This window comes from Nothobranchius furzeri, chromosome 11, assembly GCF_043380555.1.
Source record: "Nothobranchius furzeri strain GRZ-AD chromosome 11, NfurGRZ-RIMD1, whole genome shotgun sequence".
NCBI lineage: Eukaryota > Metazoa > Chordata > Actinopteri > Cyprinodontiformes > Nothobranchiidae > Nothobranchius > Nothobranchius furzeri.
This window is the reverse complement of record NC_091751.1, coordinates 72,314,456-72,332,664: the sequence shown is the minus strand read 5'-3', so window position 1 is coordinate 72,332,664 and position 18,209 is coordinate 72,314,456. Positions and strand designations below refer to the sequence as shown.

The window sequence follows — 18,209 nt, the reverse complement described above, 5'->3', positions numbered from 1 at the left end:
GTGAATCACAGCCAGGTGCTTCATAGACGAACGTCACTGTTGTCTAGATAAATAGGTGCTGAACTGCTGTAGTTTTCTGAAGAGAGAACATCAAGTTTGTGATTTTTTTATCAAACACATGAAATAATCTGACTCCTAGCATAACAGCAGCTTTGCATAACGATCAGGAAATACCTGTAAGCAGGTTAGTGAAGCTGGGGCTACAGCGCGTGACTCACTCGTTTGCAGAGTTGTGTGTCCATCATAAAGTTGTGGACGTGCTTCTCAGCCTTGGTCAGCTCCAGCTTCCGGGCAACCACGGCCACCACCAGAGCAGTGCAGCCAGCTCCCTGTAGTAGAAACACAAATGCAGAGTAAACACATCAGCACGCGGCTTGTTTCCATAACGTGACCGTGACAACTACACCGACCACTACAACAGCACCACCGCCTGTCCTCACACACTGAGCAGGAGGACTTGACTAGACCTGTGAGGAGCTACAAGCAACCCACAACCAAGGAGTAAATCTAGAAGTCAGGGCTCGTTTTTATGCCTTTTGTGATGTTCGACTGGATTTAGATGAGTTTTGAAGCCAAGTTCAATGATCACTGTGCTTGTCTAACCAGTCAAACAGTGTAAGTAAGTAAATGTTATTTCTACAGCACTTATCACGACATAGAATCACAAAGTGCTTCACAAAGATCAAAACAAAATAAAACAAAGTCATAAAATCAAAATGCTCTCAAAACAGAATCAGATTAATGTCAGAAAATATAAAGTCACAAAATTATAAAATTTCATAAACAGATGAAAGATAAAAAAATTTGAGTTAAAAATAAGAAAATAAAAGGTTTAGTTAAAAGCAGCTTTAAATAAAAGGGTCTTCAGCTGTTGTTTAAAAGTGTCCAGTCAGTCAACGCTGCGTGAGGATAAAGGAAGATCATTCCAGAGTCGGGGTGCAACAGTCTGGAAGGAGCGATCACCTCGACGTTTATATCTGATCTATGGAACTTCTAGAAGGTTCTGGTGGGTGGACCTGAGGACTCAGGTTGGAGCGTAATGCTTGGTTTATGCTTGACGCATTCACTTTCCGCGCGGTGATGCGGCTCGCGGCTGGAACGCGCTTCACAACTCGGAGCGTTTATGGTTTGTGCGGCTCGTCTCTGCGGTGAGCCAATATTCTCCCAAACTGTAGGGGGCAGTATGGAGCTCTACAGCATGCATCCAACACTACACCATAGTAGAAGTAGAAATCACTGTTTACAACATGGTATTTCAGCATTTTTAACAGCGTTCTCGTCTTTTCCGACAGTGCGAGCTATTTCTCTCCAAGAATTATTAACAACATGTTGATCACGGTGATCTCTGAGAGCTGAATCATACAAATGTCTGTATTTACCAACCTCTGCCGTGCCGGTCCGCCATGTTTTTCCGCGTCCGACCGTCCGCGTGGTTAGAAATTTTCCGAGGTGCGCGTTGCGGAAATCTTGGGCCGTGCGGAGACGCGGTGGAGGGGCGTGGTTGTTAAAATGACGCAACTTTTCCACGCGGAGCCGTGCGGACCTCGCGGACGCGTCAAGCATAAACCAACCTTAAGTCTTTAACAGGTCAGTGATATAGGGTGGAGCTTGACCATGTAGAGCCCTGAAAGTTCTAGTCAGGACTCTAAAATGAACTCTAAAGTTAACGGGTAACCAGTGCAGAGACGTCAGAATTGGAGTGATGTGTGCTCTTCTGTTTGCTCCAGTTAGGAGCCTCGCTGCAGAGTTCTGGACCAACTGAAGGCGGTCAAGGCTTTTTTGTTAAAACACGTGAAGAGTGTGTTACAGTAATCTAGACGCAAGAAGATACAGGCATGGAGAACCATTTCTAGTTCTTGTTTAGACACCAACCTTCACAGTTTGTGTGGAGTGTGTCGAGTTTGGTGGCAGGAGAATCTCGTCTCTGCTTTTTGCGGATGATGTGGTCCTCCTAGCTTCATCCAGCTCTGACCTTCAGCTCTTGCTGGGTAGGTTTGCGGCCGAGTGTGAAGCGGCTGGGATGAGGATCGGGGGGAGGCTGCTGAGGTTGCTTCTTCCGGACTACAGGCTCCTGCTGGGTGGGATCAGATGGTTGTTCCTCAGCAAGTGGAGAGAAGCGGTTTGAAAGACTAAGGTCAGGTGGGGGGTTGGGATCAACCACAGAGGCTCTCCTATGGCCATGTACCACAACCTCTGACCAAGATGAAAATGGGTCAGGAGTAGAGCTGGACGTCGGATTTCGTGGTGCAGAGGGATCCCAAGCAATGGCGTCTTGGATCAGAGAGTTTTGCATGGATGTTTTATCTTCAAACTGACTGACAATGGTCTCAGACAGTCCAGGAAAACGAGATCCAAAACTATCCAGCACCATTTCCTTCTTTTTCAGTTCAGCAGAGAGTCGTCGTATATCCTCTTCAAGGTTTTCAATTCTTTTATTTGCTTTAGAAAGCATAAAGGCCTCATTGTGGGGCAGAAGGAGCGGGAGGACAAAGTTTCAAGATAAAAAGGTTGTGTGTGTAGCAAGTCAACAAATACTATACATGCTGTTTTAGTTGTTTTCCTGCTCCAACACACCTGCTTTAAAAGCTGAATAACCTGGTTAACAAGCTGAACAAAAACACATCAATCAACAGCTGATTAAAATCAGGCGCTTGGACGGAGAGCCGCTGGTCTAAACCATCACACTAGTGTTGGCCCCAGAGTTCCTCATTTGGGAAGTTTAATTACCTTCCGTGGAACTTTATCCATGTTGGTCTAACCCTTTTTCACAAAGTGTGACTGTATGTGGGATGTGTGCGCCACTACTCGTGCACTACACCAATCTACAAATTACACCAATTTGCTATTTTCGGGTATGTTTTTTGTAAATATTTCATTTTATTTCTATCTTATTCTAATGTTTGAATAAAAATAAATCAAATCAAATCAGAGTTAGTCGTGGTTGGTAAAATGTCAACATCACTGACTACAGAGGGGTTAACGACAAGGGACTCTACAATGACAATTTGCACATGTGACGTGTTGTTTGTCATCAAATATCACAGAATGAGGTTGACATAGTGCAGGAAGTACTTCACAACTGACTTTTCCCCCGTGTCCTGTCTGAAGCAAACAGAATTGATGCCTGAATGCTGGTGACAAGCCTTACAGGAGGGGGGTGTTACACAAAAATAAACAACCAGTGATGAACAAGAGTCTGCTTCTAATGTCATGCCTGATACTTAAAACTTTATTATTGTTTTTGAATGCTTTGTAATTCCGACCAGACACGGAGTCAGAGGTGAAAGGGAGAGACAAAAGGAGGGGGGTGGGGGGGTGGGGGGTTACACAAAAATAAACAACCAGTGATGAACAAGAGTCTGCTTCTAGACCCGCAGAAAGAGAAAAACAACACACAACAATACATCAGGAGCAAGCTATCACTGCGTCAACCTGATGAGGAAATATATAATAAACACTGTTTAACTGAACAGTCACACGATAATAAATCACAGTGCATTTAGTGCCCACCATAGTCTTAAGACCTGTGTTGAACGTGCCCAAGCCCATACTTATGAGAGCACCATGTGAGCACCTGTGTGTGTACACGCGCTTGTTTATGTAAGGTTTCTCTATAGGAGCGTCCAACAGAGAGTGTGAGGGACCACAGATCCGCCCTCCAAAGATGTGTAGGAGACGGGGGGAGCTCCAAGTCCCAGAGATCCAGGAGCTGCCCCAGAGCACAGGGACCCCAGGGAGACTGCAACCAGAAAAGCCCCTGCCCCCCTCGAGAGGCGCAGAGGATTGCCCTGGGGGGCCACAACCAGCAGTTGGCAAAGCCCCTTGAGATGTCAGCAGCAAGCAAACAGGCCAGCCTGCAGCCTCCCACCCCCAAGCTAGCTGAGCCTGGAACCCAGCGACCCAGGACTCAGGGGCGACCACCCCCGCCGGGGACCCAGCAGAGCCCAGGGACCCAGATCCCACAAGGCAGCCACCGGGATTAATCAGGCAGACGCCAAAAATCTTAAACCCTCTGATCTGGGAGCCACGAACACTCAGGCAGACCAAGGCACCACACCCCACACCAAATGTGGCAGAGGGAGGGGAGACGAAGATGTGAAGCAGCAGAAGAAGTGCCAGAAGAGCACCTGACATATACAGTCATACACAGACACAGTCACACACTCCCTCCCTCATGCTCACACACACATACAACCTAAGACTTACAAAAATGAATGCTAGATCCCACTTACGCTCGCCATACACACCCTGTTCACTCTGATCCTGGTACTGCTGCACAAAGGGTACAACCAGCACCGGTTCCCAGAGTTCACCACTTTCTGCTGGGGTGATGATGAGCAGGCTCCCCCCGCCAACGCTGAGTAAAGCATCCCACCACCCCAGACCCCAACATGAAGGCCAGCTCCCCCTCCTAGCCTCCAGCCCCGGGAAGCCAAGTGACAACAGAGGTGTGCTAAGACCCCTGGTCTCCCTCCGCCTGCTCCAATACAGTGTTAGTGCGTGTTGATGAGACTTCATCTTTTGTTGCTATAAGTCCCTTTCCTAGTGTAAGCGTCACCTTCTTGTGGAGGATGCTTAACTGAGCTCTTAAAAAAATTTAATTTTCCTGGGGACGACTTGAAGCCATAGACTCTAAGGCGGCTTAATATCTGCATGAGTCAAGCTTCGTGCTCTTCCAGTGTGTTGTGAGAACTTGTGATGCACTGATATGAAATGGTTGGGCTGATACTGATATGAATATCACGCTATGGCCAATAACTGATATTTGCCGATAACGATGTAGAATACCAAAACAGAGTATTTCATCAAAATGATGAAAAATCATACATCATTTCTGCAAGAGGAAAACTCCGGAAAGATACTTCAATTGTGATTTCATTAGGGATTCACAATATATCACATCAGTATTGGTATTGGCCAATGTTGGTCATTTTTTTACTTATCAGTATCAGTCCGATAAATTAAACTGGGCCACATAACTGTGTATATAACTTAAATCTGCTGATTTTAGGAGCAGTTATATCAGTGTATGGTTGTCCAACGGGTCGTGGTCTTCTGTCCGTGACCCCGTGCCCTTGGAAGGGGGGAAGCTGGCTTGACCTCTTCAGCCATTTCTACCTGGTAATAACCAGATTTAAAGTCCATTACGGAGAACCATGTAGCACCGCTGAGGGCCATGAAGGTCTCCTCAGTGTTCGGCAGAGCATATGCATCTCTGACGGTCTGAGTATTTGGCTTTCTGTAGTGGATGCATAGCCTTATCGAGTCACCCTTTTTCCGCACCACGACTCCTGGCGACGCAAAATAACTCTGTGACTCTAATACTTCCTGAATCAAGAAGCTCTTCAAGATGCTGATTTACAGCTTCTCTATCACCAGGGTGAATAGGTCTAGGTCTCTCCTTAAAGGGCGTTTCGTCATGTAGTCTGATATGGTGCTTTTACCGCAGTGGTATGACCATATGACAAATCCTCTGCTGCAAAAACTTCTGGAATGGACCTGAGGTTTGACTAACTCTTTTTCTTTGTTCAGGCTGGAAAAGGGTAATGGTACACTGGCTACTGTGTAGCCAATATGAGGAGCACACTGCCCCCCAGCCCCCTCCATTTGAAAATGAGCGTTAATTGGATGTAAGGGTAGGTGGGACAAATGACTCTTATGGGAACTCTCAGACGCTGTTGTGACTTGCGACCCAGTGTCAGAAACTGCACAACGTGGACCTGTAAGACCTGACGGTAAGGATTGTTCGGTGCTACGGCAATTGTCAGTCAAAAATTGTGCTAAAACCGCATTGTGTCTTTTACATTCAACTGATTTGTGAGACAGTGTAATCCTCAACTACAGCTCCTGGAATCCTGATCTTCCTCAGTTGTCAACATGAGGAGGAATTCGGGAAATGTGGGGATTCCCGTTTTTGCATTCTAACTGTAGACCTACGATAATGCCCTGGGGTCTCATTCATCAAGCTAGCTTACGCACAAAACGGGGTGGGAAAACTGCGTAAGCAACTTCCCACGCAAACTTTGGGGTTTATGAAAGAAAACTTAGCGGAAAAATGTACGCAAATTTAAGTTGACTAAGGACCTGGCTTACACACATGCTGGACATGGAGAGCACCTGCAGTGCTGCTGCTGAGGAGATACAGTTATGAAATCCTGCAGCATTATCACTTGTATACACACACGCACACACACACACACACACACACACACACGCACGCACACACACACAGCCTGAAGCGCAGAATAAGGAATGCAGAATATCAGCAGGGGGACAGATTGAGACAGAACATCATGCGTCTGTGACAGTGTGTGTCCTGTCACTGTGACCCGATTGATCATGCACCCTGGCTACCTGTACAGGGGAGATGTCCGTATGGGTGACTGGTTAGCGTGTGTGACTTTCACCCGGGAGTCTGGGGATCGAATCCTGATTGGGCCATTGTGTTTTATATCCGCCTCAGATCTCTCTGAAGAACTCAGCATTGACGGCTTCAGCAACGCTGTGCCACTCCGTGGATTTTCTCTTATTTGTTTTGCAAAAGCACTTCCTTTCATTTCTCCACCTCATCCACAGGTACCTCAACTTCTGCTTCTGTGTAATAGCGCTTCCTTGATCTGCCTTGGTCTACGGTCGCCATGTCATTGGCGGAGCGCTGCAACAGCCGGCTTATGTATACGCATGAGATCCACAAGGCACTTTGCATTGACCATTTATGGCAGTAAGTGGGCGTGGTGAGGGCGGGATGTGACTAAAAAGCAGCTGAGAACCTTTCTAGATAGTCTCTGATTTATGAAGCGGAGCTTGCGTGCAGCTGTGCGTACTCCATGTTTGATAGATCACACACCTGCTTGGTGTAAGTACTTTTGTTTTGCTGAGCTTAAGTACGGTTTTAGTAAGGTTTCTACACAATGTCTGATAAATGAGACCCCTGGTCCCAACAGACTTTAAAGAATTGTCTGAGTAGGTGACCACTGGAGCTTTTAGCTCAGACTCCGCCTCCAGATATCGCCCTAGTGAGGAGGCTGTGAAGCCTGTTCAAGTATGCCTATGGCTTCTTTCCAATGTTTTGCTTTGAACTGAGTAAATCATTCTCCCCCATCATCTACAACATCAGAAGCAGAATTAAGTTTTGTGACATAATCATTTGGTTGTGCGGAGACTAGGGATGAGCCGGATACTCGTTTCAGACGAGTAACCGGTACGGATAAAGCATTTTTGACGAATACGAGCATGAAATGAGTAAAACTCGTAAATATCTGTAATCGTGCTGAAGGAAAATCCTCATTGGGTAACTGACTGTCTTCACGCTCTGTGATTGGCCAGTCAAATAGAGCGCCCGCCCCTCGCTACACACAAAACTTAGCAGTCGGGAGCTCACAGCTCAGTCCGCGTCCGGTCCATCCAGCTGCCCTCTGTCCAGGAACTGTACATCAGCAGGACCAGGAAAAGGCAGTGAATATTGTCCAAGATGCCACACATCCTGCATCTACTCTCTTCCATCTCCTCCCATCTGGCAGACGCGATAGATCGCTGTACACAAAAACTACCAGACACAAGAACAGTTTCTTTCCTTCAACCACTTCTCTCCTGAATCTGTAGATTATTTTACCTTCCTGTTACTATAGTTTTTAATACTAATTCAGTATGCTTATGGATATGTGTGTGTGTGTGTGTGTGTGTGTGTGCGTGTGTGTGCGTGTGTGCGTGCGTGCGTGCGTGTGCGTGCGTGCGTGTGTGAGCGTGTGTGTGTGTGTGTGTGTGTGTGTGTGTGTGTGTGCGTGTGTGCGTGCGTGCGTGCGTGCGCGTGTGCGTGCGTGCGTGTGTGCGCGTGTGCGTGCGTGCGTGTGTGAGCGTGTGTGTGTGTGTGTGATCTGCAGCTCCTCCTGAAGCGCGTTCAGGAAACCTGTCCCACTGCTACCGGCAACGACTTGATCTAGTATCTAAGAGCCATGTCCCTGCCCAGTTCCTCCTGACAGGCACCTCTGATCCGTGCAGACCATGAAACAAACGGGTCTTTGGGAGTTGTGAAAGCACCTAGGGTGACGGGTCGAGAAATGAACCTGTCAGACACAAACTTAGTTCTCTCCTTTTCGGTTGTCCTGATTCATGCTGACTATCTTAGAAATGTCCGCATTAGTTTTAAAATCCGTCAGGGTTTCTTCATCTGTGTAGGTTTGTACAGCTCCTGGTAGTGCTGACCGTTACGTTTGAACTGGTTACAAACATCCTTGATGGATTAAAGATAATGTACCACAAACTTCACATGTGTAACAGGGGTTGGAAGGTCAAAAAGCTACTGTCACCTATCTCCTGGCTAGCTCGCCACGTTTGGTGCGTAACCCCTTGCTCAAGTTTGGGGTAGACTTCTTTTTCTACTGTGTCAAGGTTAAATACCTATGGTTTCTAAATCCAATATGACTAGTGTCTCAAACCAGGACGGTTACAGTAAACAACAATTCAAAGAAATACTAAAGTTCAACTAAATTCAGTCAGAAGAAGTCCCTAGTTTCAATTGGGAGACTGAGGAGCGAACTCAGTGAAATGAGTAGGTAGCACCTCCAACAATAATACGTTTGCATGACAGTTCAAACTGTTTCATTCACTTTCTTTGTTCTTTCATATAAGTAAAGGAAAGATATCAAAATAAAATCCCCAAAATATTTATTTTCAATGTCTTTCAAAAATAAGAAAGAATAGAGAAAAATGTCAAATGCTCTACTTTCTCCGTCTCTCTCTTCCAGCAAAGCCGGTTTGTCGAAAAGTTTCATCTAGATTGTTCTACTGCCTAATGCAGCAGCAACCATCCACCTGTCGACATCTGTACGCAGATGGCCTCCACGTCGCAGCGCTGATGTCCTGGACTCCAACGGGTGGACTTCAGCTGGTACCGAACCGGGTAGTTTTCTCCACAACAACAAATAAAAAACCAGTCCGAATAGATTGAAGAAAGTTCCAGAAAAGCCCCAGCGGGATCATCTTCCACGACCCACTCCGTGTCGTCAGCGGTGGACACTCCATACTTAGGGAAACAGCTGTTTAATAGTATCCAGGACTATTTTGTGCTCAAGAAAACACTTGTGACTAACTTTTCTCTAACTAAAGTTCTGCTAGCTCGAGAGCAACGTGCTCCAGACCAGCATGCATCTCTCCTCCTCCTTCTTCTGATCTCCTCCCCTCTCACATACTGTGTGTGTAAGTGATGCGTTCAGGAAACCTCGGCTCTGTCTCACAGGTCTGATGCCTAGAGTAAACCTGCCTTTAATGCAAAATCTAAACAGGGTTATATTGGGTTTATTTACCTCCTACTCCTACCTCCTCCTGCTCTTTCCAACTCTGCCGCACCACACATCTTAAATCCACCTCAAACACCTGCATTTTGAGTCTGTCATTCACTCGTTCATGACCCCCCATCTGGATTACACTACTTCTGTCCTGATTGTGATTCTTGCATCTGGCTTAGGCAGAATTGTCCATCCCCATCCTATTCGGCAGACCTGTTGTCTCCAAACGCACCCACGCGTCCCCGTCGATCAGCCAATCGTCTGCTGCTGGTTGTTCTGAAGGTCCAGTATAAATCACGAGGGGAGCATTCCTTTGCTCATGGAGCTCCCAAACCTCTGGAACTCTCTGCACCTCCATGTGCGTTCGGCTCCATCCGTCGGAAGTCCTAAAACACACTTCAGCATTGCCTTTTCTCCATGACACTCGCAGGACTCTCGTCCCTCTTTTCTGTTCGTCTTAGCGCTGGTTTTCCTTTTCTTTATTTGCTTTTTATGACTTAGTAGCTCTCTCAGTTACGCCTCATAGCATTTTACAGCTCTTTTGGTTTTTATTTGTGTCCATCACTTCCTTCCTTAATTACTTTGGATAGTGCTTTTACGTGTCCTGTAAGTCTGATTTGTGTACAGCTCTTAGCGGCCATGCTATGTTTAAACTGTGCTTTATGAATACATTGGTATGGTACCACAGCGTCGTTAAAGCTTCCTGTGTACAGAATCAGTTGTGCAAGATTAGAGCAGGGGTGTCTAACTCAAACTCACACGGGGCCGAAATGAAACTCTGGGACGGAGTCGAGGGCCAAACTTAATATTTTTTGAAAAAGTGACGCAAATTAGCACATTTTCTTTATCAACATGTATGCAATTTTGAACCTTTAAATTTGGAAACAAACATATTTCTGCATTAACACTGAATGTGGAATAACCAAATTACACTCGAGCAAGTCAGTTTTAAGTAAAAGGCATCAGTGGTATTCATTACTTGTGGTATAATCAGCATTTTTTAAATCTATTCAGGATTTATGTTTTCTTGTTTATTCATTTTTCTTATTTTTAATTCTCTTTTTTCTCCTGTAATACGCGTCATCGCTGCTGTGACGTCTAGCTTTCCCCACTGAGGAACAATGAAGGGATTTTCTATTCTATTCATCTATCTGCAGCCTTTCCACTTCCTGTTTACTGTAGGTTAAATCTTTTCTCACGGGCCAACAACAAAATAAAAATATCATTTTATCTTAAATGAAAATGCAACATCTCACCTGTTAACTTTCATGTTTTGGAGCAGAAAAAGAGCATCAAACCAACATATTTAAAGCTCAGTTTGCTCCACTGGTTTACTGTGATGCTCACCTGTTCCAGCCAGATACCTGCATCATGGGGTTGATCTGAGCTGAGGAGGAGACTCCTGTTGTTTTGTTCATCTTCATCATAATAATGACAACATTAGATGACAACAGGTGCTCACATAGGTTTGTGCTGATGAACATGTCTGAGCAGCTTGACCACGTTGTTGTGTGTCGGGGAGGAAACACGACCACAGAGTCGTGCTGGTTTGAGCGTGTCGCTGCTCGCTGGAGTTATATCAGCTCTGTTTGGACGTTAGTTGGAAAACTTTCTCTTTCAGTCGTGAACACTTTACTGAGCGGCTAGAATCTCCGTTTCTGGGCTTCAACGTCAGAAACAGCTGAGTGAACTCGGCGCTGAGTGAGAGGAGTGTAGTTTGTCCGAGACAGCGGAGCTGCAGACACCGGCAGCAGGCGCTGGAAAAAACACAAAAGAAGGGGCGCTTCAGCTCCGCGTTGATGCCGCAAAGCATCATGGGAGTTGTAGTCTTTGCTGTAAAATCGGCCAGCGGGTCAGTTTTAATATACTTTTTGATATTTATCCCGTGGGCCACATAAAAATGCTCCGCGGGCCGCATCTGGCCCGTGGGCCTTGAGTCTGACACGTGCAGATTAAACGATCAGATCAATGAAAAAGAAAAAGTCTCACGGACTCCATGGAGAAGTGGAGAATCCACAGATAGTGGCTTTGAAGAGGTTTTTAAGAGGACGTCCACCGGGACCATGACATAATACCAGGCGGGTCAGTCCACAGTGCTAAGGTTGGGCATCGAGCATCGATTGGAGCTTGGACATTCTCCCAGGAATGGTTCAAATTTTGTCATTTAGATTCCTAGTTTCATTCCCAGTTTGGCGACCCGTGGTTAGCTGGCTCATTTAAACATGTCATGATTTTGGATCCTGCCTCTTGAAAGAATCAGAATCGGGAATCGATCAAAACGAGGAACTGGAATCTGACCTGGAAACGTTGATGCCCAACGCCAGTCAGGAAACTGACTATCTTATGGTTCAGGTCAGACGATGATGTGGTCATGACCAGCAGACAGAAGTCAGCAGAAACCCATGACAGAAACCACAATGCTCTTTGTGATCTGACACAGTTCAATAGAGACACATCCTCGTCCAAGCTGGCTCGGTGTCCTACCACTGCAAACCGGGAACAGCCAACTACTCTAAGGTTTGTGGAGATGCTTGATGCGGTCCATTTCCACCACACACTGGTCAGAATGTGTCAGTGAAACTATGCAGGACTTTGGTCAGATTTGCATGTATGTTTAAATTTCTTGCACACGTGTGGATTTTCTCCTGCAACAAAAGCAAATGAAAACAAAGGAGCTGAACCGAACCGATTCTGATGAACAACCTGAAAAAGGAACCAGCTGAACTTCTACAAGTTTCACAAAACCTGAAAACGTGGAGACAGACTGGATAAATGATTTTGTTTTGGCAGTAGAGAATGACCTACCATGATCCCTGTAAGCAGGCACACGCCTTTCCCACAGTATGTGTGCGGTACCATGTCCCCGTAGCCAATAGAGAGGAAGGTAATGGAAATGAGCCACATGGCTCCCAGGAAGTTACTCGTTACCTCCTGTTTGTCGTGATACCTGAAACAATAAAGATAAGCAGAGGTAGAAGACAGACTCAGCAGACATAGACACGGTTAGTGGGCTGTGAGCATGCCCAGCAGGGTGCTGTGGTGGGCGGAGGAGGCTGACTGTTGACCGGGAGGAAGGAACCATGATGATACACCAGGTTTCCTAACCCTCAGCTCAGATGGGTATGGGTATGGAACTAGTCTTGGTTCTGGTGTTTGGGGACGTCTGGGATTTGGACGATGAAAGAGGACTGGGATTGTTGTGATTATTGATGAGATAAGGGATGAGAAGGAGGCTAAACATGGATGTTGAGACAAATGGCTCCTTCTGCACACCATCGATGAAACAAGAGTTTAAAACATATTTCAAGACAAATAAGCATCTGAGGTGAAACTCTTTTAGAAAACCCGACCAAACAAAGGAACGATGTAACCTACACCGGTCCAAGACAAGGTTCAGCAATGCAAACCACCATTTAGAGTCGTTGGTTGAAAATAGCTGACAGCCATGCTTGAAATGTCAACCCAAAGGGCGGCTAAATGTGTAAAAACTAAAGGAATGACATTACCATACATGTGCAGAACCTCCGCCTTGGCCACCCACCCTCTCCTGTGTGGGCTGTCTAGGAGGAGCTCGGAGAAAACAGCTGTCTTGATTTTAAAGCAGAATTTTCATTCACACTTTTCTCCAGGAAGTTCTGGCTGAGCCGATCCAGTGGTCCAGCAGTGACCTGCACAGGCTGGACCACTCTTAATGCCTGCTCCATGTTCTCCTCCAAGACAGGTCTTTGTGATTAAGGCTTCGAACTCACTGTGATGTGTGTGAAACTCCCACTCCTTGTAATCATATCCATGCTTACATTTCAGGGGGTTTGGTTAGGGTAGGGGTTGCTATCTGTCCCCAGACGTGTGGTGTTGGTGTGATTCAAGCTGTTAAAACTACATGCAGAGAAGCAGTGTGTAAGGGACCATGCAGGAAGAATACATGTCTGCATCCTGCATGCTTCAAAGCCAGTATATTGAGAGCAGGGGCGCGGGGCGAAGGCCCAGGTTTCAGATGGGTCTGGCCTCTAACTAATGCTGCAGCGTGGCCGTCGGGAAGAGAAGGACCATCTTGGTGCACCGGCTTTCATTTACAAACGTAGGAGAGGACTGGATGCCAACAGAGGGGCAAGCTTACTGAATCTGACACCCTTGTCTTTTCTACCTGCATCCCAGCGTGTCAGCAGTGGCGCTTTGATGGGTGCCACAGGGCTGAACTTGATCAGATGGCTAAATATTATAATTACAAATGACCAGAGTGTTAACTTCATTCATCCTGTCATCTGAGTCCCGTCTTCAGTAAGGCAGGAACGTGCTGCACATCCCAGCACAGCGGCCATCTGCTCTGTATTGTAACGATAACCCACAAATATGCTAAATGCATCAAAACTCCAAGCTTTTCCAGCTTTGGGTGTGCTTCAGCCTCGTGAGGATGGCAGTGTGTGGAAATGGACAGAAGCTGCACGGAGAGTTGATCAAAAGCACGTTAAAGCTCTCAATATACTGTTTCACGTTTAGGGATAGCATGGAGAAGAGCTGGCACCACTTTCAACCTATTCAGGACACAACACAACGCCTGGAGCAGGAAGTTTGTTCCCCGTTGGCAGACAACTTAGGTGCACGCCCCATAACCGCGGGGTTGCAGGTTCGAGCCCTGCTCAGTCTGTCACTGTCGTCTCCTTGGGCAAGGCACTTCATCCTCATTGCCTGCTGGTGGTGGTAGGAGGGACCGAAGGTGTCTGTGGCTACAGCTCATTGCCACCAGTGTGTGGATGGATGAATGGCTGGTTGTGGTGTAAAGCGCCTTGGGTGGTCGTAGGACTCTAGAGGGTGCTATATAAAAACAGGCCATTCACCAGTTTCTCAAATGTGTTAAAGATGAAACCAGAGGACATTAAAAACACCAATAAACACTGAGAGGGCCAGCAGAGATGTACAGAAATACAAAAACAGAAAAGAGACAGCAAGGTTGTCTAAATTCAAAGATAAAGCCTGAAAGGGAAACACCAGAGAACCCCCCCCCCCCACCTCCCCCCCCACACACACACCACCACCACCACCACCACCACACACACACACACACACACACACACACACACACACACACACACACACACACACATTTATTCAGCCTTGTGCTCTTTTGATGTTCTGAATGAAATCCATTTTACTTGATTCATTAGAAATGACAGTCTGCTGAAATCCATTCCATGTTTTCCTGGTTGCTCCGCTCTGGTGCACACATGGAGGGAAGGGTATCGTTGCAAACCCAGAGATCTCAGATTAAGGCTGACTGCAGCTATGCACTATTGGAGAAGGGTCCAAACCCTATTGGAGAAGAATCCATACACTATTGAGAAGGGTCTACATACACTATTGGAGAAGGGTCCATACGCTACTGGAGAAGGGTCCACACACTATTGAGAAGGGTCCATACACTATTGAGAAGGGTCCATACACTATTGAGAAGGGTCTACATACACTATTGGAGAAGGGTCCATACGCTACTGGAGAAGGGTCCATACACAACTGGAGAAGGGTCCATACACTATTGAGAAGGGTCTACATACACTATTGGAGAAGGGTCCATACGCTACTGGAGAAGGGTCCATACGCTACTGGAGAAGGGTCCATACACAACTGGAGAAGGGTCCACACACTATTGAGAAGGGTCCATACACTATTAGAGAAGGGTCTACATCCTATTGGAGAGGGGTCCATACACAATTGGAGAAGGGCCCATACACTATTGGCGAAGGGCCCATACACTATTGGAGAAGGGTCTACATCCTATTGGAGAAGGGCCCATACACTATTGGAGAAGGGCCTACATCCTATTGGGGAAGGGTCCATACCGAATTGGAGAAGGGCCCATACACTGTTGGGGAAGGGTACATACACTATTGAGAAGGGTCTACATCCACTATTGTGGAAGGGTCCATACACTATTGGAGAAGGTTCCAAACCCTATTGGGGAAGGGTCCATACCCTATTGGAGAAGGGTCCATACACTACTGGAGAAGGGTCCATACACAACTGGAGAAGGGTCTATACACTATTGAGGAAGGGTCCATCCACTATTGGAGAAGGGTCTACATCCTATTGGTGATGGGTCCATAACCTATTGGAGAAGGGTCTACATCCTATTGGGGAAGGGTCCATACACTATTGGAGAAGGGTCTACATCCTATTGGAGATGGGTCCATACCCTATTGGAGAAGGGTCTACATCCTATTGGGGAAGGGTCCATACACTATTGGAGAAGGGTCTACATCCTATTGGAGAAGGGTCCATACCCTATTGAAGAAGGGTCTACATCCTATTGGGGAAGGGTCCATACACTATTGGAGAAGGGTCTACATCCAATGTTGGGGAAGGGTCCATACACTATTGAGAAGGGTCCAAACCCTATTGGGGAAGGGTCAAAACCCTATTGGAGAAGGGTCCATATGCTACTAGAGAAGGGTCCATACACAACTGGAGAAGGGTCCACACACTATTTAGAAGGGTCCATACACTATTGGAGAAGGGTCTACATCCTATTGGAGAGGGGTCCATACACTATTGGAGAAGGGTCTACATCCTATTGGGGAAGGGTCCATACACAATTGGAGAAGGGCCCATACACTATTGGCAAAGGGCCCATACACTATTGGCGAAGGGTCCATACACTATTGGAGAAGGGTCTACATCCTATTGGTGATGGGTCCATACACAATTGGAGAAGGGTCTACATCCTATTGGAGAAGGGTCCATACCCTATTGAAGAAGGGTCTACATCCTATTGGGGAAGGGTCCATACACTATTCGAGAAGGGTCTACATCCTATTGGAGAAGGGTCTACATCCTATTGGGGAAGGGTCCATACACTATTGGAGAAGGGTCTACATCCTATTGGGGAAGGGTCCATACACTATTGGCGAAGGGTCCATACACTATTGGAGAAGGGTCTACATCCTATTGGTGATGGGTCCATACACAATTGGAGAAGGGTCTACATCCTATTGGAGAAGGGTCCATACCCTATTGAAGAAGGGTCTACATCCTATTGGGGAAGGGTCCATACACTATTGGAGAAGGGTCTACATCTTATTGGAGAAGGGTCTACATCCTATTAGGGAAGGGTCCATACACTATTGGAGAAGGGTCTACATCCTATTGGAGAAGGGTCCATACCCTATTGAAGAAGGGTCTACATCCTATTGGGAAAGGGTCCATACACTATTGGAGAAGGGTCCATACCCCATTGAAGAAGGGTCTACATCCTATTGGGGAAGGGTCCATACACTATTGGAGAAGGGTCTACATCCTATTGGGGAAGGGTCCATACACTATTGGAGAAGGGTCTACATCCTATTGGAGAAGGGTCCATACCCTATTGAAGAAGGGTCTACATCCTATTGGGGAAGGGTCCATACACTATTGGAGAAGGGTACATACCCCATTGAAGAATGGTCTACATCCTATTGGGGAAGGGTCCATACACTATTGGAGAAGGGTCTACATCCTATTGGTGATGGGTCCATACACAATTGGAGAAGGGCCCATACACTATTGGCGAAGGGTCCATACACTATTGGAGAAGGGTCTACATCCTATTGGAGAAGGGCCCATACACTATTGGAGAAGGGCCCATACACTATTGGTGAAGGGTCCATACACTATTGGAGAAGGGTCTACATCCTATTGGTGATGGGTCCATACCCTATTGGAGAAGGGTCTACATCCTATTGGGGAAGGGTCCATACACTATTGGAGAAGGGTCTACATCCTATTGGAGATGGGTCCATACCCTATTGAAGAAGGGTCTACATCCTATTGGGGAAGGGTCCATACACTATTGGAGAAGGTTCTACATCCTATTGGAGAAGGGTCCATACTCTATTGAAGAAGGGTCTACATCCTATTGGGGAAGGGTCCATACACTATTGGAGAAGGGTCTACATCCTATTGGAGAAGGGTCCATACCCTATTGAAGAAGGGTCTACATCCTATTGGGAAAGGGTCCATACACTATTGGAGAAGGGTCTACATCCACTGTTGGGGAAGGGTCCATACGCTATTGAGAAGGGTACAAACCCTATTGGGGAAGGGTCCAAACCCTATTGGAGAAGGGTCCATATGCTACTAGAGAAGGGTCCATACACAACTGGAGAAGGGTCCACACACTATTTAGAAGGGTCCATACACTATTGGAGAAGGGTCTACATCCTATTGGGGAAGGGTCCATACACACTTGGAGAAGGGTCCATATGCTACTAGAGAAGGGTCCATACACAACTGGAGAAGGGTCCACACACTATTTAGAAGGGTCCATACACTATTGAGGAAGGGTCCATCCACTATTGGAGAAGGGTCTACATCCTATTGGTGATGGGTCCATAACCTATTGGAGAAGGGTCTACATCCTATTGGGGAAGGGTCCATACACTATTGGAGAAGGGTCTACATCCTATTGGAGATGGGTCCATACCCTATTGGAGAAGGGTCTACATCCTATTGGGGAAGGGTCCATACACTATTGGAGAAGGGTCTACATCCTATTGGAGAAGGGTCCATACCCTATTGAAGAAGGGTCTACATCCTATTGGGGAAGGGTCCATACACTATTGGAGAAGGGTCTACATCCAATGTTGGGGAAGGGTCCATACACTATTGAGAAGGGTCCAAACCCTATTGGGGAAGGGTCCAAACCCTATTGGAGAAGGGTCCATATGCTACTAGAGAAGGGTCCATACACAACTGGAGAAGGGTCCACACACTATTTAGAAGGGTCCATACACTATTGGAGAAGGGTCTACATCCTATTGGAGAGGGGTCCATACACTATTGGAGAAGGGTCTACATCCTATTGGGGAAGGGTCCATACACAATTGGAGAAGGGCCCATACACTATTGGCAAAGGGCCCATACACTATTGGCGAAGGGTCCATACACTATTGGAGA

The 18,209-nt window shown here is 46.6% G+C and overlaps 1 protein-coding gene across 3 annotated transcripts in view; it reads right to left on the bottom strand.

Annotated features, from left to right (window-relative positions):
* kcnn1a (potassium intermediate/small conductance calcium-activated channel, subfamily N, member 1a) overlaps positions 1–18,209 on the bottom strand; it is a 148,524-nt gene that overhangs the window by 20,039 nt on the left and 110,276 nt on the right. For 2 of the 3 annotated variants that reach the window (XM_070541837.1, XM_070541836.1), the window contains exons 5-6: positions 12,090–12,231; positions 219–329 (exon numbers count right to left, since the gene is read on the bottom strand). In XM_070541837.1, the coding sequence (XP_070397938.1) occupies positions 219–329; positions 12,090–12,231 (253 nt within the window). Of the gene's footprint in view, positions 1–218; positions 330–9,735; positions 11,042–12,089; positions 12,232–18,209 lie in introns of those variants that run through there. The other variant, XM_054733995.2, reaches the window with a different exon arrangement.